The sequence below is a fragment of the Falco cherrug genome, chromosome 9, assembly GCF_023634085.1.
Source record: "Falco cherrug isolate bFalChe1 chromosome 9, bFalChe1.pri, whole genome shotgun sequence".
NCBI lineage: Eukaryota > Metazoa > Chordata > Aves > Falconiformes > Falconidae > Falco > Falco cherrug.
Genome location: NC_073705.1, coordinates 10569978 through 10595655, shown reverse-complemented (window position 1 = coordinate 10595655; position 25678 = coordinate 10569978). Strand labels below are relative to the sequence as shown.

At 55.7% G+C, this 25678-nt stretch overlaps 2 protein-coding genes across 3 annotated transcripts; one reads left to right on the top strand and one right to left on the bottom strand.

The window, feature by feature from the left end:
* The first annotated feature begins 5147 nt into the window (after positions 1–5147).
* Positions 5148–13542, top strand: PHF19 (PHD finger protein 19). 2 transcript variants are annotated; one of them, XM_055720803.1, is made up of 15 exons: positions 5148–5300; positions 6500–6700; positions 6957–7038; positions 7151–7246; positions 7344–7444; positions 7560–7708; positions 8052–8147; positions 8488–8556; positions 9565–9685; positions 10594–10661; positions 10761–10931; positions 11034–11121; positions 11410–11495; positions 11639–11734; positions 12042–13542. In XM_055720803.1, the coding sequence occupies exons 1-15, from the start codon at positions 5172–5174 to the stop codon at positions 12391–12393; spliced, it is 1905 nt and encodes a 634-aa protein (XP_055576778.1). In that variant the 5' UTR covers positions 5148–5171; the 3' UTR covers positions 12394–13542. The 2 variants fall into 2 exon arrangements, with proteins under 2 accessions (XP_055576778.1, XP_055576780.1); XM_055720805.1 differs by lacking the exon at positions 5148–5300 and adding an exon at positions 5393–5793.
* A 1868-nt stretch (positions 13543–15410) lies between these two features.
* Positions 15411–25177, bottom strand: CUTA (cutA divalent cation tolerance homolog). The gene is made up of 6 exons (XM_005442142.4): positions 24997–25177; positions 22389–22537; positions 18712–18771; positions 17389–17434; positions 16986–17035; positions 15411–16447 (listed from the first exon to the last, which is right to left on the bottom strand). The coding sequence occupies exons 1-6, from the start codon at positions 25075–25077 to the stop codon at positions 16345–16347; spliced, it is 489 nt and encodes a 162-aa protein (XP_005442199.2). The 5' UTR covers positions 25078–25177; the 3' UTR covers positions 15411–16344.
* Positions 25178–25678: the final 501 nt, after the last annotated feature.

Below are 25678 nucleotides of genomic sequence, written 5' to 3'. Positions count from 1 at the left end.
CTCCTGAAGAACAAAAGCAAAGAGCTGGCACCGATCGCCTCTGCGCCGGGAAGCAGAATCCGCCAAGGCAAGTGAGGAGCTACCAGAGCCACCCCTGGGGCCGTGCCCTGGACCCCGGGGTGGTCGGTGGCGTGGTGGGTCCCTGTCTGCACAGCACTGCACTGCACAGACACAGCCCAAATTTGCCTCGAACACTAATTACAGTTGCCCTAACAGGCATTTGCTGAGTGGAGTTTTGTAGCCGGGTAAGCAGCACAAACATCCCCCTGTAAACACAGATCTTCACTCTCCATTTCTCACTTTCCCCAGGAACAACATGCACTTTTCTTTCTTTCTTTCTTTCTCTCTCTTTCTTTCTTTCTTTCTTTCTTTTTTTCTTTCTTTCTTTGGGGGGATGTTGTTTCTGAGCTGTGCTTAGGAGCTGCAGACGTGTACACAACATATCTGTGTCAAAACTATGTAAGGGCTCCATTAACATAAAACCTGCACAGCTGTAAGAACACTTACAAGCTCTTCATGTCTTACGCAATTGCATAGAAGCACGCAAAGAAAGTTAAGTTTAAAAAAAAAAAGAGGATACGGATGAAATTCATGCTAAATAAACAATAAAAAGACATGAAACCCAATGCCTAAATGCTCTTCTTTTTTAAAGGCACGGCTGGCATAAACCAGCTGAATGTCAGGTTTAACTGCTCTGACGCTAATTACAACCATACCTTTGTTCGAATATGCTCTTGGGTGTCTCGCTTTTCTCTGAAAGGCCTCGAACAAGAGCGAACTCCCCCCGTGCCACAGTGCACGAGCATTGAGCATTACCGTGGCCGTGTGGAATGCACTGAGCCACGGCGCTTTCCAAACATGGGGCTCTGCTCCAGGCTCTGGTGTTCCTGGAACAGTCGCCTGATTTTCGTCTCCAAGACCTTCAGCCACTAAACTGTCTTGATAAGGAAACGGATGACACTTAACTGGGGAAGAAGCTGCAATCGGAGCGATATCAAGAGTTCTCTAATCCAGCAAATCACTTCTGCTGGGGAAATGAGCAGCTGAAGTCGGTTTTTTTTAATTTTTTGGTCTGGACCAAATCAAATGATGCAGAAAAATCAAAGAGAGTTTTAGTGAGTTAAATCAGGACCAGTTGCTCCATGTTTAATGACTAGGTTGGCAAAGAGGCATAGTGCTTCTGTAGCTACGATGGTCTGAAATAACCAAGGACACGGTTTGTAGGGAAAGATAATATTTTTTTTGACCTGACTAATGAAGCTGAGAGAAAAACAGGAAAACTTGTAGGCTTATAAGCCCTTCTTCAGGACAGGAAAAGAACTCATAACCTTGTCCATGGCTGCTTTGAGGTTAACTCGGTTGTGCTGGTCACTCAGGTGGTTTCAGTGAAAAGGTGGCAGAGATCCACAGAGCAGGGGAAGCGCCGGCCAGGAGAGAGTGCGTTATGTCAGTAGATCTCAAGCTCCTTTGGTGGTATCTACTTTTATTGGCATGGTTGTGTCCTATTTTACCAGCTGAATCTCCAGATGGAAATGGCGCTTGTGGATTGTTTTGAACAGCACACAAGAGCTGTGCTGAGCATCCCCACGCTGCAGCCCTGCATCGCTCGGCGCAGGAGGCCCCGGAGCAGCTGCAGCCAGCGCCTGTCGTTTCTGCAGATCCTATCTCCACATCAGGCCTGTTCATAGGCAGCCTCATGTTTGGGTTTCCATTCAATATTCCTCGGCTCCAGTCTCCAAGACTACAAGCCGACATACAACCCCTCCTCCCACTCCTGTTTTCAAAGAAAGAAAAACACTGTGAAAAGAAGCTACCTGATTTCTGGGCAGTTTTCAAAGCAGAAAGAAAGGCAGCACTGGCAGCTCTCACCCCACGCATGCCGCAGGCTCTGCTCCAGCCACAGCTCCGGCCAGCTCCCGGCCAGGCTGAGCCATGGTGCTCCGGGTGCTCCATCCTCATGTGAGCAGGAGAGCACCTTCCCCACCTTTGCAAGTGCAGGGTGTGGAGGAGCGACAAAAAGTTTTTAAGGGCAAAATAGGGGGTGTTGGAGTAGTTAACTACCTGGGGCTTCATTCAAGTCATTTTGCAAATGCTGGGTTTGTTTGGAAATTCAGTGGTGGGGAAGGAGCCGGAGCGACCTGCCTTGGGAACCTGTGCTGGCCCCGCTCCCTGGCCGAGGAGGGAGGAAGATCGCCAGCTTTGCATTGGTGCTTGGGGTCTCATTTGTTTATTTGCTTATGGAATAGTCTTCTTTTAATGACTCGATTTAAATGGGGGCTTCCTTCCTTATCTGGCACGGAGAGCAGGTCAGCATCTTCTGCCGGCCCTGCACACTGGGGCACTGAGGTCTCCTCAGCTGGGGATATGAGATGGACATACGCATGTCAGCATGGGCCCAGGTGGGTGCTTCTTCCCCAGCACAGCGTGCCAGGCATCGTCCCACCGAGGTCCCTGGAGTCCCATGGGTGTGAAACCAGGTCCTCAGCTGTGTCTGACCACTGCGCCTGCGGTAGGCACTGCCGCCAGCCCTGTGCCAGTGCCTGCCAGGGGCCACAAGCCTTCACATGGTGCCAAAGGAACGGGACCCCCAGCGGCTCTCCTGGCTCCCTGGGGTGTGCAGGAAGAGCTGGGGGTGTGTGCAGAGGAGGAGGAGGAAGATGAAGAAGTGGAGGAAGGCAGACCCAGTTGCTCACCGCAGCGGGAGCTGAGGCCAGGCTCGATGATGGTGTGGCAGGAGCACCTACAAAGAAACCAGAGTTAAATGCAATTGTGTGGCTTCATTTGTGTCAGGAAATAGAGGATGCACCTGAAATGCCTTTTTTTTTTTTCTCTCCTATTGTTTGGGACTTTTATTCCAGGGCAATGTTACTGTGCTCTTTCCATCAGCAGGTGCCGTGTTTGGGGTGCCCTCTCCGCAAAAGAGAGTTTTTGCTAAGGTTATCCCTGCTTACGCCCATGGTGAACTTGATCCAGTGTTTATGTGTCACATCATCTGCATTCCCATGGCAAACAACCAAGATGCTGCAAAGATAAACCACGGTGGCTGGGGAGGGGGGTGTAAACATCCCCATCAGCTGCTCCACCAGCACCATGTGGAGACAGGCTGGGATGTGCATGCGGCCCCACAAGTGCAGCAAATGACCCGCTTTGGGTTAAACCCAGCACCACCAACTGCAGCGAAGCAAGCAGCGGTGTTTGTCCAAGGGGAGATTATGGTGCAAGAGTTATTTTAATCCTGCGGTGACGCATCATGACTCACCACAGAGTTTGGTCGTTTGACTATTTTGAAGATGCGTCAGGTTCCCTGTGAAGGTGAAGGGTGGTGTTTCACACTGGGGAATGAGCTGCCATTTTTTTCAGCTGCCTAAACCTCTGCAAACGCAGGCCCAGCCGCTGGGTGCAGGCACGGCATGGCATTGCTTGGCACGGCATGGCATTGCTTGGCATGGCATGGCACAGCAAGGTACAGGATGGCACGGCATGTTCGCCCCCTGCCCCCATCTTCACATTGCACTCGGCTTTGCCTTGCACACGGGGAACTGCAAAGAAGAGGGGAGCGGTACCCATCGCTCAGGAGCCGCATTCCCCATCAGCTTCAGGGGTGCAGCGTCGCCAAGGGCCGGTCACAGTGCGAGGAATGCTCAGACACCAATGTTTTATGGGAAAGTTTGATTAAAAAAAAATTATTTATAACATGACAATTACATGCAGGTGTTTAAAAGGCGTTTCAGCACTGTGCCATTTATTCCTGATGCCTGGGGGGGCTTTTTCGTGGGTGTGCTGTGAACCCCAGCACTGAGGAAGCCACCCCACGGTGCTGCTGCCGAGCTCATCTGTTACAGGCAATAAAATCCGTATTGATTCCGCTTGCGCTTGGCCCAGACCCTGCACCAGGATTCAGCTTCTCTGCTGCCTTAGCAGGCCTGAAAACATTTCTGTTTTGGCAGCACTTTCCAACAAACAGCAAATCCTCAAGATTTTCTTCTTGGCACTGACCAAAGCATTTTTTCAGTGATTGATTTTCTCTGTTGAGATTCAGAGAAAGGCAACCCTCGTTTCTAGGAATCCCGAGGACCACAGGTTGGCCCCTCGTGCAGGGCACCCCTGCCTGCGCCCCATCCTGGGGGGCCCGGGGATGCACTTTCTTGCCCGCAGCTGCCAGGCCGGGGGAGGACAGGCAGGGAGGTCCCTGTGTATGGCACGGGGTGACGGTGGGTGCAGGGCTGGCCCTGGGTGCCCTTGGGGACCCCCAGGTGCATGGGGGCACGGCTGGCAGGCAGGTGGGGTGATGGTGTGATGCAGTGTGCCCCGGAGGGGTCTGGGGTGTGATGGTGCCTGTGTGGGGCAGCATGTACCCCATGTGGGAGCAGTGGCAGGTACCCCACGAGGGGAGACAGTGGCGGGCACAACTTGGGAGGGGGAGCATCAGCAGGCATCCCTGGGGGGGACACGGACATGACAGCAGCAGGCACCCCATGGGGGAGCAGTGGTAGGTACCCCACGAGGGGGGACAGTGGCAGGCACAACGCGGGAGGGGGAGCATCAGCAGGTACCTCTCGGGGTCACAGCGGCAGGTATCCCCGGGGGGGAACAGTGGCAGCTACCCGCCGGGGGGGGGACCGTGGCAGGCACACCACAGAGGGGGACAGTGGCAGGTACCCTACGGTGGGGCAGGGACACCGGCAGGCACCCAGCGGTGGGGGGACCGTGGCAGGTACCCCATGGAGGGGAGCAGTGGCAGGTGCCCCCGGGGGGGGACAGCAGCAGGTATCCCGGGGGGTCACAGCGGCAGGTACCCCCGGGGGGGACAGCGGCAGATATCCCGGGGGGGGACAGCGGCGGGTACCCCCGGGGGGGGACAGTGGCAGCTACCCCCCGGGGGGGGGGACCGCGGCAGGCACCCCACAGAGGGGGACAGCGGCAGGTACCCTCCGGTGGGGCAGGGACACCGGCAGGCACCCCACGGGGGGGGACAGCGGCAGGTACCCCCGGGGGGGACAGCGGCAGGCACCCCCCCCGGCGCGTGCCGAGCCCCGGCAGGGGGTGCCGGGCGCTCCCCGCGGGCCCGTGCCGTGCCGCTCCGTGCCGTGCCGTGCCGCTCCGTGCCGCGCCGCTCGGGGCCGTGGGAGGCGGCGGAGGCGGCCCCCGCTAATTGCATAAGCGGGACGTCAATGCCCGCGGGAGGCGCGGGGGAAGCGCGGGAAGATGGCGCCCCGCGCCCCGCCGCACGCCGCTCCCCGCCGCGGGCCCCGGGCGGGCGGGCGCTGAGCCGGGCCGGCGGCGGCAGAGGGCGGCCGGCGGTAAGGGCAGCGCGGCGCGGGCGGCGGGGCGCGCGGCGGGGGCGGCGGGGCCGCGGCCGGGCGGGCGGGCGGGCCGGGCCGGCAGCGCCTTTGAATGAGCCAATGGCGGCGGGGCCCGCGGCCGCGCTCCCGGGGCCGCCTGCTGCGTCCCCCGCTGCGCCCCCCGCCCGGCAGGTGCCGCCGGCCCCGGGGGACTGCGGCGGGGCGGGGGGTGGCCGGGTGCCCTCGCTCCCCTCCGCCGCCCGGCGCGGCACGGCAGCGGCGTGGCAGCTCCCACCCGTGACCGCGCGTCCCCCCGTGCCGCCCCTCCGCCGGGCGCGCTCCCGGCACCGGGCAGCGGGGGGGGGGGGGGGGGGGGGGCGCGCGGACCCGCCTCCGCTTTCATAATCGCGGTGGCGGGGCGCGCTGCGGGGGACATGTCGCGGCTCGCTCCTGCCAGCCCCCGCCCCCCCCCCGCCGCCAGCCGCCTGCTCTCGGTCGCTCCCGGTTTACCGTAAGTTTGGCCGCTCCTGCCCGCCCGGGAAACGGCAGCGAAGGGCGCGGGCAGGGGGTGGCCGCAGCACGGGGGGGCGTTCGCGGTGTGACCGGCGGCGTGAGCCCACGCGTGGGGCCGTGTCGGGAGCGCAAAGAGGGGGGGGGGGGCTGGTAAAGCAACTTTTGGGGCGTTCCAGTGATGCGCGTTGGGATGGCGGGGGGTGGGGGGCTGCCCCCTTCCCTGCAGCCCCTCCGCGGCAAACCCGCTTCCAGCCGCTGTCCCGGTGGCTCGGGAGCCTGCGAAGCTGCTGGGGAATTGTCAATTCAAACCCACGTGAATTGTCAAGGTATTATGGCTGCGGTGCCCTGTGCGAGGCCGAGCCTGTCCCTGTGCCACTCGCCGTGTCCCTGTGCCACTCGGCAGGGTGGCCCCACTGCGGGAGCCCAGGCAGCCGAGGGGTTATTTCTTTTTTAAGAAGTTTCTATAATTAATTCCTGCTCAAGAGCAGCAAAGATTGCAGCGATCCCTTTGATTCCACTTAAACAAACCCGGCTCATCAGCACTTGTTCTGCGGGTCCTGAGCCCCCCCCCGCTAGCGGTGCTGAACCAGCTCCAGGCTCGGTGCTCCCGGGGATAACCCTCCGGGATGCTGTGCTTGGCCGCTGGCGCCTTGTGGCGTGGGTGACTGCACGGTGACAGTGACGAGTGTGTGCATCCCCCCCAGGCTCTGCTGATGGAGACCGCCAAGCTTAACCCCATCATCCGGGATGTCTACGCGGCCGCGGGCCGTGTCCAGCGCGCGCCGGCCGGTGCCTCGGTGCAGAGGGGCAGCAGCTGCCGGGAGCTCATGGTCAAGCTGATGGAGGGGCAGTACGTGCTGTGCCGCTGGACCGATGGGCTCTGTTACCTTGGGAAGATCAAAAGGGTAATGTGGGCACCCAAAAGGGTAATGTGGGCACCCAAGGTGTAGCTAGTGCCCTTCCCTGGGTTGGCTTGTGGCTCGGAGGGGTCCTGGCCTGGGCTGCAGCATGTCTTTGGGCAGTGGGGGATGTTGGGTTGATGTCCTGCCCCTGGGTGTCACACCCCAAATGCACCCGACTCAGGGCTGGTCCCCCACGGTAAATGGGGAAGTGTTGGGAATGGGAGGTGATGCCCAGTGGTTCATCCCGCTCTCCATGCAGGTGAGCGGCTCCAAGCAGAGCTGCCTCGTCACGTTTGAGGACAACTCCAAGTACTGGGTCCTCTGGAAGGACATCCAGCATGGTGAGTGCTGCCCCATCCTCCCTTCCCACCACCGTGCTGGGAGGTTCTTCCCAGTACCATGGAGATGTGGCTGTGCCTTGGTCTCTCCGACTCTGCCATCCCTGTCCCGCAGCCGGTGTCCCTGGGGAGGAGCCCAAGTGCATCGTCTGCCTGGGAAAGACATCAGGTCCCATGAACGAAATCCTCATCTGCGGGAAGTGTGGGCTGGGTGAGTGTGGGCGCATCACCCTGGGGTTGGCCATGTACCCCCCCCAGGGGTGGGGGTCCGGCCAGCCTGGCAGTGCTGATGCCGAGCCCTCCTGCAGGTTATCACCAGCAGTGCCATGTCCCGGTGGCGAGTGGTGGCGAGGGCCCCCTGGGGACACCGTGGTTCTGCCGCCGCTGCATATTTGCCCTGGCCGTGCGGGTGAGTGGGGCTGCCCGGGGTTGCCAGCTCCGTGTACCACCCGCCCTCAGCACGGCGGTGCAGGATGTGGCCCCCCGGGCAGCTGCGCTGACCCCCATCCCGCTCGCCCCTGCAGAAGGGGGGTGCCCTGAAGAAGGGAGCCATTGCCAAGACACTGCAAGCTGTCAAGATGGTGCTGTCCTACAACCCCGACCTGCTCGAGTGGGACTCCCCGCACCGGACCAACCAGCAGCAGTGCTACTGCTACTGTGGGGGCCCCGGCGAGTAAGACCCTGCCTGCTGGGGGGTTATCGTGCTCGGTTTTGTGGGGAAAGGCATTTACAAAAGGAAGATGGGATTGAGGGAGGGGATTTTTTGCCCCCAAAAGGGAAGTCTCCAGCTTGCAGGGCACTATGCTCAAGCCAGTGGCTTTGCTGCCCACGCTGCCTCTGCCACCTGGGTCTCCACTCACTCCTGGAGACATCGTTTGTACCCACTGCCGTGGCTGCAGAAAGTACAAGTTAGGACTTTCTCTCCCTGGCTGGGGGGGTCGGTGCCTGGGAGGGGGAATGGGGCAGTGGCTGCTACATGCTGCCCTTGCTGTCACCCACCTCCTTTCCCTCCCTAGGTGGTACCTGAAGATGCTGCAGTGCTACCGCTGCCGGCAGTGGTTCCACGAAGCCTGCACCCAGTGCCTCAGCGACCCCATGATGTTCGGAGACAGGTATGTCCCTTCCAGACCTTGCTGGGCTGCATGTTGGAGCTGGCTTCTCAGGGGGGTACTCATGCAGACACATCCCCAGCCTGGATCTCCCTCCCCGGGGGGCTCATGCACAGACACATCCCCAGCCTGTATCTCCCTGATCTGGCTGGGGCACCGATGTGGATGAGCCACCCCAGCAGCAGGCGGGTGGCCCCATCCCACAGAGCCCTGCTTCTCCCTGCAGTGCTGTCACTGGTGGCGCCTGGAGGAGCACTGTCCTCCCCCCAGCCCATCCCCAGGCCCTGCATGACTGCGGGGATGACCCCCACCCCCAGTGCTCTCCCTCCCCACTGTTTTCCAGATTCTATGTGTTTTTCTGCTCCGTATGCAACCAGGGACCTGAATACATCAAGCGCCTGCCCTTGAGATGGTAAGAAACATCCCCAGCTCCTTCGGGACATGCCGGGGTGGCCGCAGGGCATCAGTAGCATGAGTTCACAGAGCGTTTCCTACTCACCCCAGCCCAGCCTTGAGCTGGGGCTTTTGCTCAGCCACGGGCCCTGGGTCTGCAGCTCCTCCTGCCCGGCCCTGCAGGTTTCCATGTTTCCCGGGAAGCTGTTTCTCCATATGCCCCAAACCTACTGTTTGTCCGGCAGCCAAGGGACACGTTAAGCCAGGGGATAACTGCGAAAGGCAATCCGGTGACAAGTCATCAAGCTCTGTGATTAAATACAAGTTTACAAGTGGTACCATCTAGCGTACCTTCATGGTCTCAAAGCGCTTTATAACGCATATTAACAGCGCCAACAGCCCAGCTTTTCCCTGCTGTTCCCCTTGTGCTCAGCCCTGTTACTGGTGCTAATGAGCTGCTGGGATGCAGCTGGCTCAGGGATGTTGCATGGAGCAGTGCTGCAGGCTGGAAGAAGAATAAAGCAAATCCTGCAGGATACATTGCATGGATTTCATTTTCAGAGATGCAGGTGTAAAATCCCACTGGATAGATTGGGTTGTTTAAGTAGACAGTGTAAGTCTGAGTAAGAGCTATCCTGCTCCCGTACCTAACTGCAGCCAGAGCACACAGCTGGGGCTTATTAAAAAGCTGGAAAACTGGGCATTCATCCTTGGAGCGGCATGTCCTCCAGCTCCTGGGCTCAGGGTCTCTGTGTCTGGGGTTCCCCCCAGCTTCAGGCAGCATCACACCACTCCCCAAAGCTCAAGGGATGCTGTCCTGGCTATGGCATCCCCTGGGATGCACCTCTGAGCTGGGTTGCCTCAGCTGCAAGGTGTGGGGATGTCCCAGCTTCCAGTGGGTGGGTTTTGGGAGGCTGTGCTGGGGGCTGCACCGGAGCAGCACTGGCAGAGCAGAGCATCGTGGTGGGTACCATCCTGCCGGGTTGAGGGTAGGCTGCTGACCCTCTCACCCACTTTGCTCCCGCAGGGTGGATGTTGTCCATCTCGCTCTCTACAACCTGGGTGTACAGAGCAAGAAGAAGTACTTTGACTTTGAGGAGATTTTGGCTTTCGTGAACCATCACTGGGATCCGCTGCAGCTTGGGAAGGTAAAAACACACAGCTTGGGCTCACCGGTGCTGCTGGGGATGTAAGCTGTAAGATGCAGCCAGCTGTGCCTGAAGCCTCAGCTGGGAGGGATGGGACCCTCCTTTCCTACAGCAGCTGAGGCTGGGGTGGAAGGGGGCCATGCTTTGGGAGTGCCTGCTCACTTGTGGCCAGCTGGTCCTCAGCTGGTCCCCTGCAGGGAAGGAGCTTTAAAACACCTGCCCAGTTCCTCTGGGTGGGCAGGAGCACCTGGCCTGGGGTGTTTGCACCCACTGGGAACACACAGCAGCTCCCATGTGCTGTTCACCTGGCTCCGGGTTGGTGTCAGTGGGGTGTCCCCAGTGGGCAGTGTCAGCGGTGGAGGATGGCGGATGCTGCTCCCTGAGCTGGGAATGGTGTCAGCCCCTGGGCACGGACCCTGGGCAGAGCCAAGGGACCTTTCCCAGGGCTGGGGTGCAGCTGGGATGGGCAGAGGGTGAAGGGTGGGAAGGGATGTGCTCATGCAGCAGCCCTGCATCGATGAGTTTGGGCATCTCTGCAAAACCCTGCTTCGTGCAGCACTTGGCATGAGTGGCTCCTGCTCAAAATTAGCTTAATCGCTTTTCTCTGTGTGCTGGGATTTCCCTTTGTTTGGGTGCCATACCTGACAAGTTTCCCAGTCAGAGCTAGAGCTAGGAGAAGTGCTAACGCCAAGGGTCGCTGGAAGCCAGTCACTGTGCCGGGATGGATCGGTTCTGCCCTGCACCGAGGGCCGCCGGTGCCAAAGGCTGTGTGGCTCTGGGCTTTGGCATCTCTCCCTCCCTGACCTCGGGCAGGAGCCGAAACCTGGAGTTCGGGTTCCCCCGTCTGTTTAGTTTTTGCATAACCACAGCGGGCACCGAGCCCTGCCTGACCTCTGCCATCTCCGCAGCTGACGGGCACCCCCATCTCCGAGCGCGGCCCCCACCTCCTCAACGCCCTCAACAGCTACAAAAGCAGGTGAGCCCCCAGCACGGTGGGGTGAGGGACAGGGTGGGATGCAGGATGCTCCTGTGGCCCCCCCCAGCTGAGGGCTGTTTCCTCCCCTCTGCCACCCAGGTTTCTGTGTGGGAAGGAAATTAAAAAGAAGAAATGCATCTTCCGCTTGCGGATCCGCGTTCCTCCAAACCCCCCTAGCAAGGTGCTGCCAGAGAAAGCCCCCGGCATGGGTGACGGCAGCTCCTGCGAGCTGAAGAAGAGGGGAAAAAGCAAATACGTCCATAAAGACAGGTGAGCAGCCAAATTTGCCTGGGCACCCCCCGCTGCTGCAGCACCCCATGCCCATGCTCCCCTGGGATGGCTTGGCAGCCTCAGCTCCCCCCTGCTTTGCAGCCTGCTGCCCCGGCAGCTCCAGCAGCAGAAGCGGCGAGCGGCGCGGCGCAAGAGGGCCAAGTTCCTGCTGGAGGATGCAATTCCCAGCGTGAGTCCTTCACTCCCTCTTCTGTGCAGCCATCCTGGGATTTAGCAGCCGAGTGGGACCCCCCTGGCCCCTCCATCCTTGGGGCTCCCCACGAGGTTCCCTGGCTTGTGCAGGCAGAGAGAGCACCCATCCCTCGCCCTGGGGTTTGCAAATGCTCCGTGCCAAGCCTGCTTCCCAGGGGCCGTGGGAAGGAGCGCGGTGGTGCCAGGGCAGGGGGTGACGGCGCCGGGACCGTGGGCAGCACCGTGCCGCTCAGGGGTGACGAGTGAGCTTGTTTTCATGGCACAGAGTGACTTCACCTCCGCCTGGAGCACCAACCACCACCTGGCCAGCATCTTTGACTTCACACTGGATGAAATTCAGAGCCTGAAAAGGTCCGTGTGGCTGGGCCTGGGGGTGTGAGTGGTGAGGGGGGAGCGGTTTCAACACCCCAGTGTGAAGGGAGAGCTGGGGTGGCGGTGGGGGGCCGGGGTGCCCCTTGCTCCGGGCTGGGGCTGATGCTGCATCCCATCCCCAGTGCCAGCTCGGGACAGACTTTCCTGTCAGATGTGGACTCCACAGATGCTGCCAGCACCTCAGGCTCCGCCACCACGAGCCTCTCCTACGAGTCCAGGTGAGGGCTGTGCCCCTTGCCCCCTTCCAGAAGGGTCCCAGTGGCATGGCCAGGGGGACAAGGGACTGCCCCAGCGCCCTGGCACAGGAATGTCCTGCACTGGGGACCCTTTCCCCCTCGCTTCCCAAAGCGGGCTGGCGGTCCCAAAGCAGCGCCGCCTTGCTCGTTGTGCAGGGTTGGAGCCATTGGTTTCAGTGGAATTCCCGGTGTGCTCCTTCTAGGCTCGCCGGGCGGCGGGCACAGCCAGCATGGTGGGGGACACCTTTTGGGTGCTGCCCTCACCCCTCCTCTGTCCCCTCCCTCACAGCCGGAGGACCGTGGGCAGCCGCAAGCGCAAGCTGGCAGTGCCAGCCTATGCCTCGGTGGGGGCGAAGAGGAGAGGTGGGGAGGTGGGCAGGCGCCCGGCTGGGGGCACCCCTGAGGGCAGCGAGGCAGCCTGTGGCCCGGACCGCCCGGACGATGCTATTGACAGCCACACCTTCGAGAGCATCAGCGAGGATGACTCCTCGCTCTCCCACCTCAAGTCCTCCATCAGCAGCTACTTCGGGGCGGCGGGCAGGCTGGTCTGCGGCGAGAAGTACCAGGTGCTGGCGCGGCGGGTGACGCTGGAGGGGAAGGTGCAGTACCTGGTGGAGTGGGAAGGCACGACCCCTTACTGAACGCCACCCGCCCCTAAACCTTTCCCGGAGCCGAACCAGAGGAGATAGGGATGATGGGGAAAGTCTCATCGTGAAGCAGAGGAGGGATGCTGGGAGGGCTGAGACCCCTCTGTGCTGGGGGTCCCAGCTGGAGCCGGCTCCCCGGGATCCACCGCGGGTGGAGGCAGTGCCTGAGCTGGCGCTGTCGGCAGTGCTGCCCAGGGGTGAAGCCCCCAGCCTTGCTGCCGTAATTTTTTTATGTTAACAATTATTATTTTAGTGGCCATGTATATGCAAAGAGCGTGGCCCAGCTGCGCTTTCCCGATGGAGCCTTTGGCCAAACCCAGGGCACCATCGCAGTGCCAGTAAGAGCAGCGAGTGGGTCTGGCCTTTCCCAGAGGATCCCCCCAGCGTGGCTGGGTGCCCCTGGGGAAGCCCCTTTGGGGGTCTCATCCCATGACCTGGACTGCGTGTGGTAATGCACCAGTGCCATTTCCCTGTTCTTCTGACAATCATTGTGTTGGAAGAGATGAGTCAAAAGATACACCCTTGCCTTAAAACCACCGTGGGCATTTCACAGACTGGAGCCCGAGGCCTTTGTTCCTCCAGGAATCTTCATTCTGAACGTGCCAAATGAGCAGACAAACCAAAAAGGCCGAAGAGGACAGTGGGGGCATGGGGAGAGGGTTGTACTGGGGTCCCCGTGGCCATCCCCATGGCCTCGTGGCTGTGCCTCGCTGGAGAGCGATTGCGCTTTCTGCTCCCGACGTAGCGTCGATGTTTGTGAGGGTGGGGGGTCTGTTTGTCTGCCGAAGAGAAGGAGCAGCCCCCTTCTTTAACTAAAGCAATACTGCCAGGTTGTTCAGGAGCAAAGCAGTTGTCTTTTTTTTAAAAAAATAACCTAGTATCGTCAGACATATTTGTTAGATTTCTTTTCTAAGATATATATATATATATTTAATGTTGTCCTCGTCTGTCCCCTATCACTACATGGCTGTCCCATGGGGATGGAGGGTGGCGATGCTGGGGGGGGTGCATGGTTCTGCTCTGTCAGCACACCCTGTGCCTGTAGCCCCATCGTTGTTCCTGTGTGTGCTTGTGGGATCTGCCGACTGGTGATTGAAAAGGCGGTTTTATTGAAAATATACCGAAAAAAATTTGTTGGTGTAATTGGCATGAGAGAGTAGGTGGCGTTTGCAAACCAGAGGCCAAAGTGTGGCCGTTAAAAATCAACTTCTGCTTCAGCTACTGCTAAAATAACATAGTGGGACACCCTGTGTGGAGGGGAGTTGCCAGTTGCGTTAATTCCCCTAGCAGGCACCAGGCCTTTGCACAGCTGTGAGGTGGCGATGCCTCGAGCTGCTTCAGTCCTGTAGTAGGAGCCTGAATATTTGGCTTAGCAGGAAAAAGCATTTTAACTCCTTTCTGACAGTTTGCCCAGTGCCATGTGCCTGGTGGTGTGCTTGATGGAGGAGCTGTTGACCGCTGGTGCGGGGTGAGGTCCGGGGGAGAAGGCTCCATCCAGCTCCAGCCATGAGATGGTTTGAGCCGAGTGGGGTCAGATGTGCCTTGGGGAGAGGTGCTTGGCACCCTCAGGGTCTGCATCTCAGCTTATCCCAGGACGAGCATCTCTGGAGGGGCCCCATCCTTTTGGGAGACGCGCTGCCAGGACCCCTCATCCCTGGCAAGGAGGGGTGCAGCTCCTGCAGCCAGCCAGGTCACCCCCCTCCTGTCTTGGCTTTGTCACCAAAGGATTGATTTCAGTATTTCCCTTTGACCAGTGCCTATGAAGCCCTTGTTATTGTCAGAGTGGCTGCCGGAGGGGCCGGGGGCTGCCAAAAGCTGTGCCAGGGCCGAGCAGGGTTATTCCCGTGGGATGTGCCAATGGACATTGCACTTGTGGCAGTACCCATAACACGTGGCCCTGGTTCCTCTGCTCTCCCTCTCTGTTCCCTCTCCCCCTGGCCTCTTGCAGAGAACTGAATGTGGAGCCTTTAAAAATATTTTTGTTGCAGAGTATATTTTGCATTAGCTGTAATAGATACTATAACGAGTCTGTGCACCTTCTAAAAATTTATGAGTTCAGGTTGCTGCTTGTAATAACCAACTCTTGTTATACCCAAGTTGTAATTAATATGTCTGATGTACAATTAAAAAGACATTTTTTTCTAACATAGCTGGTTCTTTGTAGTGGCAGGACTACTGAGTTTGGGCGCTGGAGGTCAGTGTGTGCTCCTGGGCAGATGCCCAGTGCCCACCACAATGCGGCTGGTGCTGCTGGGTCATGCTGTGCCAAGGTGAGGTGTGCCCTCGGCCGGAGAGGTGCTGCTGTGGAGCACAAGAACGGCAGAAGGATGCAAAGGGAGGAATGTGGGTGCAGCCGTGAAAGGTGTGGGGACAGCAGGGGACAGGGACACCCTTTGCAGTGATGGGTTTTGTAGAGGGGGGTGGCCCTCACTCAGTCCTACTGACTGGTGAGGTCCCAAATAGCCTCCATCCACTTAACCTTAGCTTAAAGCTTGGACACAGATCTCCAGAGGTCCCTTCCAACCCTGACCATTCTGTGCTGCCGTGATAACTGCACAACATAGCACTGACAGGGCTAAGCAAAGCTCAGCTTTGGGTGCGGTGCCAGTGTGGCCTGGGGGTGCTGGTGTTCACTTGATGTGCTTTGTTCCTTTTTGCCAGATGAGGTGCCTAGCTGGTACCCTGTTTCTTTGGATTTAGCGCTAAAATCTTTCCTGCTCTCAGAGTTCAGACCACGTTCACTCCTGTCTTGCCTTTCCTGCCCCTGTGAGCCTTCCCCACGCTACCTCTGGTGGTTGGTGGGGCCACGCAAGCCCAGGGACCCAGCTCTTGATGCCTGCAAAATGCCTTGTACCACTTCTCCATAAGCCCAAGATGAGCAGGCGGGAGCTCTGCGTGGGTCAGCATCAGGCCAGAGAGAGCCGCTGCAAACTCATGATGGGCCCTTCCTCCTGCCCAGCTCACTGTGGACACTGTGCCTGCAAACTGCAACAACACGTGAGCCTGCCCAGGTAAGAAAATTTCCCGTTTATTCCCTTCTCAGTCACATAAGTAACTCAATATTGTTCCATAAGTTATAGCCCATTAAAATATCAACATGAACATTTCTTTCCAAGGTTAAACTTGGCCTGGGTAGAAAGCCACCATCTCGGTGTGGGCAGGGGATGCAGGGTGATGCCCCGCAGCTGGGTGATGCCCTGGTCCCACCAGCACTTGGTTTCCCTGAACTGGCAGAGGATGCTGCCCAGCTCAGCCTGGCTCTCCCCGGCTCGGCAGGTAGGGCAGGGTCAGCACATGCGCTGCTTGCAGCTCCTGGTAAATGCTCACTTTTTTTTTTTTTTGAAAAAAACACGAGTTTGCTGTTTCCTTGGAATTTGTAAGACTCGAACCAGCATGTTGCATGACAGCAGGAGAGGGCATGAGCTGGCACATTGCAGGGTGCCTGGCCACATCCTGCTGCCTGCGGGCTGGGGAAGCAGGAGGCAGAGCAGGGCAGGATGCTGCAGCAGCCACTGCAGGGGAGCAGAGGGCCAGGCAGGGTTTCAGGTGCTGGCTGTGGGGATGCACGGCACTGGAGGGGCTGCCAGCCCCTGGCTTCCAGCTAGCATTTGCTGCTGGTGGCCTAAGACAGCCCCCAAATGCTGCAGTGTCCTGACATGAGCATCTCTGTATCCTCTGCAGCAGTCCTAGGTGGATGTAGCCCTTCCTCACTTCAGCCTGCGTCACCTCCGGGCTGCTCAGTGCTCCCTGGAGCACAGGGTCAGGCCAAGGAGGGGATGTCTCGAGTGCAAATGCAATTTCTAATCCCAAACTTCTGCATTATAGCAAACTCGTGAAGCTATAAGCTGCCTCCCCACGTGCATGTAACTCCTGCCTGTACAGGGAGACCGGTGTGGCTTCAGGTTTCACCTGGTCTCCCCAAAAGCGAGGCGCTTTCTGCACTTCTTAGTCCGGTGGGACACTTTCCTCTATCCATTTGAGGTAGAGAGGGTTTCCTTGGTCAATAGGCAGGCTGATGATTTCAGGAATTTCAAAGGGATGGATGGATCTAAAGTGGAAACAGACGCCAAGGAACAGTGTCACTGACAGCCCCGCGGCGGAACAGAGGTCTCTGCTCCCAGCTGTGCGCGCCAGCCCTGCACCACGCTCTCCGCTGACTTCAAAGCACCCGCATCTTCTTTTGGCCATGTGAGAATTTTGCTTTGAGTTTGGGGTTTACCACAGCCAGCAGCTGACTGCCAGGGGCCCTGGCCCGAAGCTGGCTGCACTCACCACTCAGTGCTTGGGAAATGCAGGAAACCCTGCCAGGAGGCAGCCAGGGAATGACCTGCATTAGGAGAAGGAGAATACCTCTTTGTACCCAGTAAGGAGGGGCTGGCTGAAGCCCAACTGTTGGTGTTCCTGCCAACCTTCTCTTTTTTGCTCATGCCACCTCTGGGGTCTTCTGGCTCATAAGGTATATTAGGAGGAGTAAAACCTGCCCTGGGTGGGAAATGGCTCAAGGAACCCAACTCCCAAAGCTGAGCTGGAGATGGCAGCCTACCTTGGACTGGTAACCCAGTGCTCTTGCAGAGCCAGAGCCTCACCTGACGTAGTTGGACAATTCGCCTATTTTGGATGTCCTTGTTTTCACTAACTGTGGAGAGTAAAAGAAACAAAACAGAACAAAAAACAAGGGAGAAGTGAAGGGGATGGAGCAATCCTGCTTGCACAGTTCCACTGCACCCATCCAACATAGCTGGCGGTGCAATAGGAGCCCTTCCTGGGCTCTTCCCCAGGGGATACCCCCTGTGGTGGCAACATGAGGGGCTGAGCCAGGCTGCTACACCCAGCTGCCACTGCCATGCCCTCAGGCAGGTACTTGGGGTCCCTGGGTACTGTCCCACATCTCGGGCAGGTTATGCCACCCTCCCTAAACCACCCTGCAGCCCCTTTTGGCTGGGGCAGTCTGGGATGGGGATTTTCGTGATGGGGGGAATTGTCACTTACCAGTAGTATTTCAGTGGATTCTTCCAGTTCCCCTTTCCAGAAATACCTAGATTTAAAAGAAGTGAAGCATCAGCAAATACAGCTCTGGCTGCAGCCATGCCAAGCCCCCAGGGGGGTTAGTTTTCCTGCTTGGTGCTTTCTGCCTGTGGTTGCTCCTTTGCAAATCAGTGCTTGAGAAGCATCGCTGGCCCCAAAAGTCTGCCGTGCACATAACTGAGCACCCCAGATTTACAGACTAGAGCCTCCTTGCCTGTGCCAGCCTTGGGAGAGCTGCCCAGGGAGGATGGCAAGGCAAAGGAGTGGGACTGGGGTGATTCTGGGTGCTGTGTGGTGGTGGTCCTGCTCCAAGCCGTGCCTGGGGGCTGGTGCCTGGAGGGACTGTATCATGGCTGTAGCTGGGAGGCTGAGCACGACAGCATCATGGTTTTTTTCCTCTCCTTCCCTGCAGGAGAGGAGATGTACTTCTTGTGAGTCAGATATGACCTTTCAAAACATTTATGTTGACAGAAGGCCATCGTGATTTCATCTGCACGCCAGGTCCCTGCATGAATAGGCATTTGGAGACGTTGTGGTGTCTCCTGAACCGGGCACAGAGGAAAAACCTGCAGGGCTGTGGGTAAGCAACTTGGCTCCAGCTGTTCTGGCTCGTGGGGAATGAAGCATAAGGGGGAGAAGAACATTACTGGGTTTTCCCTATTTTAGCAGCCTCATAGCTGGGCTATGGAAGAGCCTGGGGGCTGCACAGTGAGGAAACCCTCCTGTGGGGAGGCTGTGGCATAGGGACCCACTCCCCGCTTCCAGCAGGGCTAGGTCAGGGTGCTGCTATGAGCAAAAGGCTGTTTTGGGGCTTTGTTCTTTAACCCCTCTGACACCCTTTGTATGGGTGGCTGAGGATACCTGCAGAGCATGGCTTGTTGTAGTTCAAGGTCAAAGATAACTTCGTCCTTCCTGAAAGTGCTGCTTAATACTGTAAAAGCCTTTTCTGGTCACTATCTTAGCTTCTTTTTAGATCCTCTAAAAACAAGTGCCGTGTCCTCAGGACCATAAATCACCTTGCTCTTTGCTAGCTCTCCATGTAGCCAAGTCACCAATAAATAAACGGTCCCCTCTGGCAGTCGGAGCCTCTGCACTCCTTAAGAAACTTCGTGTACTTTGCACGGGTGAGGATCATCTCTACCCTCTGTAACAACAAACAGACCCAGTCGCCTTCTGGAAACTGCCTCCTCCCCACGGGATGTCCACCTCCCCCTCCCCCCCCTCCCCTCCCCCGCCCAGGGATCCTGGCTTTGCCTCCTCCATTAGGGAATATTCAGCCCGACTTACAAGGCTGAGCTCTTCGGCAGGATGTTCACGTAGGCAGCCAGCTTCTTATCCATGATGGCCCTGGGTGAGAGAGGAGGGGGTGTCAGTGCCTGCCCCCAGCTCGCTGCGCCTCAGTGCTTGCCCCCAGCCATGGGGACATTCCCTTGTGCTGCCCCTGACCGCCAGCAGCAGCTTTGACATTAGAGACATGGGATTTGGAGTTAATTATTACCCTGAGAAAGCAAAGGCAAAGGTGACCTCTAGCTGGAAAGGCTTCATTCAGCTCAGTCCGCCTGGCACGGCTCTGGGACCCTCCTGCTGTCCCTCCCTGCTAAGCAGGAAGGTTGGGTGATGTTCCTGGCCTGGAGTAGCACAAGGGACCTGTGCTTTGCACAATGCAAGGACCCTGCCCAGCACCAGCCCCGTGCCCATCTGGCTGCAGGGACACCAGGGCTGAGCCGTGGGGTCGCAAGAACCGGGGCTGGGACGGATGCAAAGGGGTTTGTCTCCCAGTCAAACCGTGCCTCTTCCTCACATAGCAGACTAAATGTGGATCTCGTTAAATTAACAACATCAAGGTTTTTCTACCCAAAACATCCTAGAAATCTGAAGCCCAAATAAATTCCTTCCCTCTGGCTGCCTCCTTTAGCTGTGGGCTGATTTGTTATTGCAGAGCTGCTTGGCTCTGCCAGCAGAAGTGATATTTAAGTGATTAAAGAATACTGAAGCAATCTCAGGCTGGATTTTTAGAAGAAGTAGGTCAAATGTTGTGTTTTCTGACCACAGCAATGTCTGGGCCCTTCTCACGGAGATGGCAGCCCTATCCCTCTTGCAGGCAGCTCTGTTAAAGGCGCCGCGCTAGTGACTTCACCTTTGGTTTTCTTTAACACTGGCCTTGCTGGGCACTACTTTGTACCAAGTGCTTTAACAATGTAAACATTTAACTTCTAGATGACCTTGAACTGCAAAGAACATGGGAGTTATTAGATATTGGAAGGTTCGGTTCAACAGCCTACAAAAATTAACTCTTAGTGAGCTGAAGAATTAAAACCATTCCAATTAACTACTGTTCCAATGCAAACTCTCTCCAGAATGCTTTTCACTCCAAGCAAGTTAAAAATTTATTATCCTTTCATCCAGGGTATGATACATCCTATAGGCAACTACAAACGAAACTGTAAGAAACTCCTAGCTTTCAAAAAGACAAATTACAAACTGTAAAAATATGACAGATGTGGTGGCTGCCTAGCACACTCCCCAAGACGAGCAGAAGGACAAGAGGTGCCTCCCCCATGGCTGTCACCTGAAGATACCCCAGCCAGGGTGCTAATGTCCAGCTGCATCATACCTTGCAATCTGCCCTGTGAGCCTTAAGGAAAGCTGGGCTCTTGTTTGAATGTGCATAAGCTCCTTTGCACGTCTGCATTACCGGCTCTGCTTTCTCTGCCTGTCTGTAGGGTTTATACCTTGCAGCTCTGAGCAACCTCGTGGGGCTGCAGGACAGGGGGGACTCGGGAGCAGCCTGCGTGCTGGGAGGAAAGCAGCCCTTCCCCATATCATCCAACATCTTGCCGCTCCAGCAGTGCGCTAGAGAACCGGTGCCTGGACCCACCTAACTTGTGGGACCGGGTTTAGCATTTAAGCCCAGCAAGGCGATGGAGATAGGACGGAGCCGACGGCTCAGAGGCACCACGAGCTGAGAAAACAGCCGTCCGAGGAGGCTCTGGGTTGTTTGCTCTCACCATGTGTTGCCAGTTCTAGGCATTTAATGCTTGTAGAGCATCTTGAGTTAATCTGTAGACCAACAAACTGCAGCAGCATGAGCGGAGATATCCCTGCTGCGTTTGTCATGTCAAACACATGGCACAAATCATTTTGTTTTTGCTGCCTGCAACTTCCAAGTCAGTTTAGCGCAGGAACCTTTTGATTTGGGTGAGTACCTTCTAATTGCTTCTGCTCTGTCCCAATAAGCTGTGATCCTAACTGAGATCCTGAACTTTGTTCTAGCAAGCTGAGCGGAAACAAGCGGCCACCATGGGAACGGGAAACATTATAAGAAGCTGAACGTGATCTGTGGAAAACATCTGCATAATGCATGATATCTTTGGGTTGGGCACTTAATGTGTGTTTCTTTGTCCCTGCCTCACAATAGGCTCTGAATTGAGACAGATAAAATATTAATAAGCGGAAAAGCAAAGAAAATGACATGTACAAATCTAAGGCAGAACTGGAGGCTGAAGGGCTGCTTGGCTGATAGGTAAGTTATGCGAGATGCAGTTCACAGCAGGCACAGGGAAGAGGCTAGGTCTCCTGTGTGGACTTGGTTTTTTTTCTGAGCATTTGAAGTTATTAGTAATCTAGATAAACTGGGTTAGAACTGATGTAACAAACAAGCCAGATGCTGAATTCTACCTGCAGGTAGTCTGCTTTTACAAACCTTGAGCTCATTTTCCTTAAAACCAGCAGGAAAATTCCTCGCAGACTGATCCATCAGAGTGAGTGCTCCGCTGAGCAATGTAGAGGAAGAATAAACATGACAGCACAGGAAAAAGGTGTGTGGGAAAGTACATGTAGAAGCCCTGTGTCATCCCCTACAACCATGGCTCATTCATCCAAATTCCGGAACAAAGGAACAACTACTCCACCAGTAAAACCACAACCAAAGTACATACATCTCAGCAATGGGGAGTGATTTATTTCCTCTCCCTTCCCTGCAAGATAAGGAACAAAGAGTGGAAAACATTTGCAAAGCCGTCTAGATGAAGGATTTTCAAGAACTGAGGCTCTTTTCACCAGCCATGTACAGTTACTCCTTTTTTCAGAAGACATCAAGAAGTGCAGATATTATTCTATTTGAATTTCTTAATACAGTTGCAGTATTTAAGGTGACACAAAATCCCTTTCAGTAGCCTGTCAGTTCCTGAATGACTGTTTGGGAACACTTTACAGAAGATGGAGAGTTTTTGGCAAGTAGCAGGGAGAGCAGTGCAGGAGGTGTTGCAGGAAACTTAATGGTCCATCATAAACATTTCCCCAGTCAACATGGCTTCAGTATTTTGAACAAACCATCTATTGAGTCAGGGACTGACAGATGTGTGAAAGAAACTCTGCATGCAAAATATCATGCAAAGTATCTCATACATTAAAAGAGATGAAAAAAAAAACCCAAACCAACAAGGTAGAGCCCTCATTCCCTGAAGCTTGCTTGGTGAGCAGAGTGCTGGCCTCCTGGTGGTACCTCACAAGTGCCTGTTCTGTCTTTGCTGTGGACCACTTTCACCTTTTACCGACACCTCTCCTGAAATTTGTGGTCTGTGTTGTTCTAGAGAAGAAGAAAGACTGTGGCAGATCAGAGAACACGGGGCTGGGGCTTAATCCATCTGAGGACCTTGAGATTTAGGGCCATGGCTTTAAAATAGGTCTTGAAAATGAAAGGCAGCGGAATAAATTGAGAATTGGCTTAATGTTACCATGGCATTGACTTCAGAGGCAATTGTCAGCTTTCTTTTAGAAAGCACAGCTCTTGGTAAGTGGATATTTGATACAGAGAGAGCAGAAACAGAAAAGGAGTACCATTCAGGTAGAAGTATCAAGTACAGAGAACTACCGATCCGCTCGAGGGATAAGGCAAAGCTTTATTCCACAAGAAGCTGCTTTCGAACAATTTGAGCAGGCGAGCAAGGGAAGCGTCTCTGTACCTGGCAATATCCTTGGCAATCTGCTCGTTGAGGCAGTTGATGAAGGCAATGGAGTGGGTCCCAGGGACATAGCTGCCGGTGACAGCGGAGTGCAGCTGCAGAGCGAGACTCCTCAGCATCGGGTACATCAGCAAAGCCAGAGTCACCACCTAACGGCAAAACACGTGTCGATGTTAGGTGACATAGTGCATTTTGTAAGCCCAAGCGTTTACGTTGCCTGTGGCTCAAGGGAAGTCTCCAATCTTCTTTCAACATCACAGTAATGCTAGCTGTAATGTACGTGAAAACACGCTCATAGGGAGGTTCGTTCCCCTCCATCGGGGCCAATTAGTACTGTGCCAAGTGCTTGGGGCAGGAAAGGGTCAGGTTTTGAGGCTGTATCAGCCCAGAGGTCCCCAGGTCCCTGCTGCGGGACGTCACCCCCCAGACTAACGGCGGTTACAGATCCCACTGCAAGGTCCCAGAAGCCATGACTGGCTTTCTGAAGAAAAATAAGGAGGTCAGTCACTGATGGTCTCTGTTGAAATGCATTTCTACTGCAAAAAGGAGCAAGAAGGCAACCACCAGGCGTGGCTCCCACACCAAGGACATCTTTCCTGCTGAGGACACATCCTGCAGCCATCCTTCAGCTGTGTGCCCAGGGTGAGGCATGTCCAGCCCTCTGGGAAACGGTGGGGATGGGACCTTCTGCCTCCCCGGGGATGTGGAGAGGAGGAGAGCAGTGTTGGGTAGGGGTAGGGGTATGGCCATGGGAAACAGATTTGGGCTGGACCTGATGCGGGAGCAGAGCTGTGGGAAGCCTGCAGTAATACAGTGTGTGCTGGGACCTGGAGAGCTTTTGTCCTGCCCCGTCAGCCCGGGATGATTACTCTCTTCTGCAGATAGATGTTGTGCAGCCCGCCCAGGCTATGATACAGACCCACACAGCAGGCAAGGGAAGGAAAGACTTAACTGCAGGTTTTAAGCCCATTTCTCTTATTTGAAATTGGATCCTTTGGGGCACAGAAACCCTAACAGGTTTTCTTTTAGCAGACCACACAGCCCAGGTCTGTAGGGCTGTCTCTGTCTGATGGAGCTGCAGAAAACTATAACGCTTTCTCCATGGGCTGGCACTGCAGTGGCAACAAGTTGGTTTTGATGTACATTAGATGCTATTCCTGGCAAGCCCCTTAGCTGCTCTTTGTGCTCACGTGCTATAAACACAGGCATGTAAAAATATATAATTATCTCAGTGGGGACATTGCTGGAATAGCAAGGTTAATTTGGTGTGCTGAGTAATAGCTGAAGGATGGTGCCCGCACCCTGGGCTGCAGCGCTCGCTGTCTCTGCACAGCTGCTCTTCCCTTTGTCTTTTGTCTCGTTTTTGAAATAAACAGCATCTGGCCCTTATTCAACTACAGTGAGAAAAAACATGCTTGTAAGTCTAAGAATATATTCCTTTTCCCCCCCTTACTTCCACCCTGCTTTGTCCTCTGAAAAACCTCCCATTACAGGGCCAATGTCAGAGTTTGTTTGTTTTTTTAAAAAAGATCGAATTAAAAAAAAAAATATCTCTCATTGTCACCACAAAGACAGGAGCTCCTTTCTGTCTGGAAAATGACTGATGTGCTGTGTTGGTTCTCTCCTCTTTTCCAATCCATTTGAAGAAATAGTCTTTGTCATCACAAGGTTTCTCATAATAATTTTAGAGCTTCTTTTGTGCTCTTTTTTTTCCACCAAGCCATTTAACAAATATTATGCAACAAATCCTTGAAGCTACTCACACAGTTACATGCCAAACAGAGATACACTGGTGTACCTATTTTTCCAGATTAGAATGTAATCATGCTCCTGCTCAGGAGAAAAAAAAATTAAATCCGACCTGTTCAGCATGTCAATCATTAATCTTCTTGGAAGGTGTATGAGCATGTGATGAGCAAATCCTCAGAAACATTTGTGATTGAATATTAGTACAAGAGTGACCACTCCCTTGTTTTTTGGGGTGTTCCCCCCCCCCTTTTTTTTTCTGAAAAGAAAGACAAAGCTCCCTATTTGCCAAGGGATGGTGCAAAAGTGAAGGAGTGAAACTTCAGGATTCCTACCTGGAAAACCAAATAAACTCACGACTGTTGAATGTTGAAGCGAACAAAACCAAAAAACCTGCTGGGAGATTTTAAGTATTTCACCGAAAAGCACTGACCAGCAAAATGACAGTTGAGTTTGGAGTCACTAAGACTTCTGCAATATTTGTTTTGCCTTTGGTAAACTAAAACCAGCTTTAGTTGCTTTTATAATTTAAATTACCATGTTAGGACTTTTTGCCTAGTTTTGATGAGGTTCTGTAGAAAAAAACCCCAACCAAACCCAAACACAACTAGCGGCAGACTACGCTGCGAGCTTCCTCAGCGCAAGTGGAAAAAAACTACTAAGAAATCTGCTTTGCTTTCTGGAGACGGAGAGTACATTCCTCCTGCATGGTCTTTTTTGCTTTTGCAGAGGTTCCCTTATAGACGGAGGCGTTTCCACGGTGGCTTGGGTTGACACCCTCCGCGCTCCCCAACGTGTCACCCGTGTCCCCCCACCCCAAGCACGGAGCCAGCCCCGGCAGCGCCGCAGGGCTCCCACTTACCAGCAGCAAGGTGCCCCGGCTGGGTCGGGGGCAGCCCTGGGCAGCGGGCAGCAGCAGGCAGCGCTGGCTCAGCCACTCCATCCCCCCAGCCGGCCGAGAGGCTGGGTCCCCTCTGTCCCTCCACCTGCTCTGCCCCCAGCTGGGATGGCTGCCTGGGAAAGCTGCCCGCAGGGAGCAGTAACTCCTCCTCCTCTTCCTCGCCAGCTGGTACCCGCCTGCCCCAGCGCTGGGCTGATGCACAGGCTGGTGGGCCAGCACGGTGTCCCCGCGGCGCTCCCTTGTCCCCATGAGCCCTCCCCTGTCACCCCGACCCTAGAACCCAGCACAGCCCGGCCTGCAAAGCTGGGGTGGGCAGCTGCCGGGGCCTGGCACCCCCAGAAGTGGGCTCAAAACCCCCAGTAGCACCGGTGCCATTATCACAACCATCCGTACCATCTGCTGGGGACACCTCTCACCTTCTGCTGGGGACACCCCTCCCTCCAATGTAAGCACTGGGGTGTGCTGGGGTCCCCCCAGTGCCACCTCAGGTGCTCCGAGGCACTTCTCCATGCTGTTTGGCACGCTTGCCTTGATTTTCACATCTATAAAAAGACTTATTTTCACCGATTTAATACTGTTGGGGCTCCGTACTCTTTGGATAGACACTCCCAGGGAGCTGGGGGGTTGTTTGGGCCTCAACGCC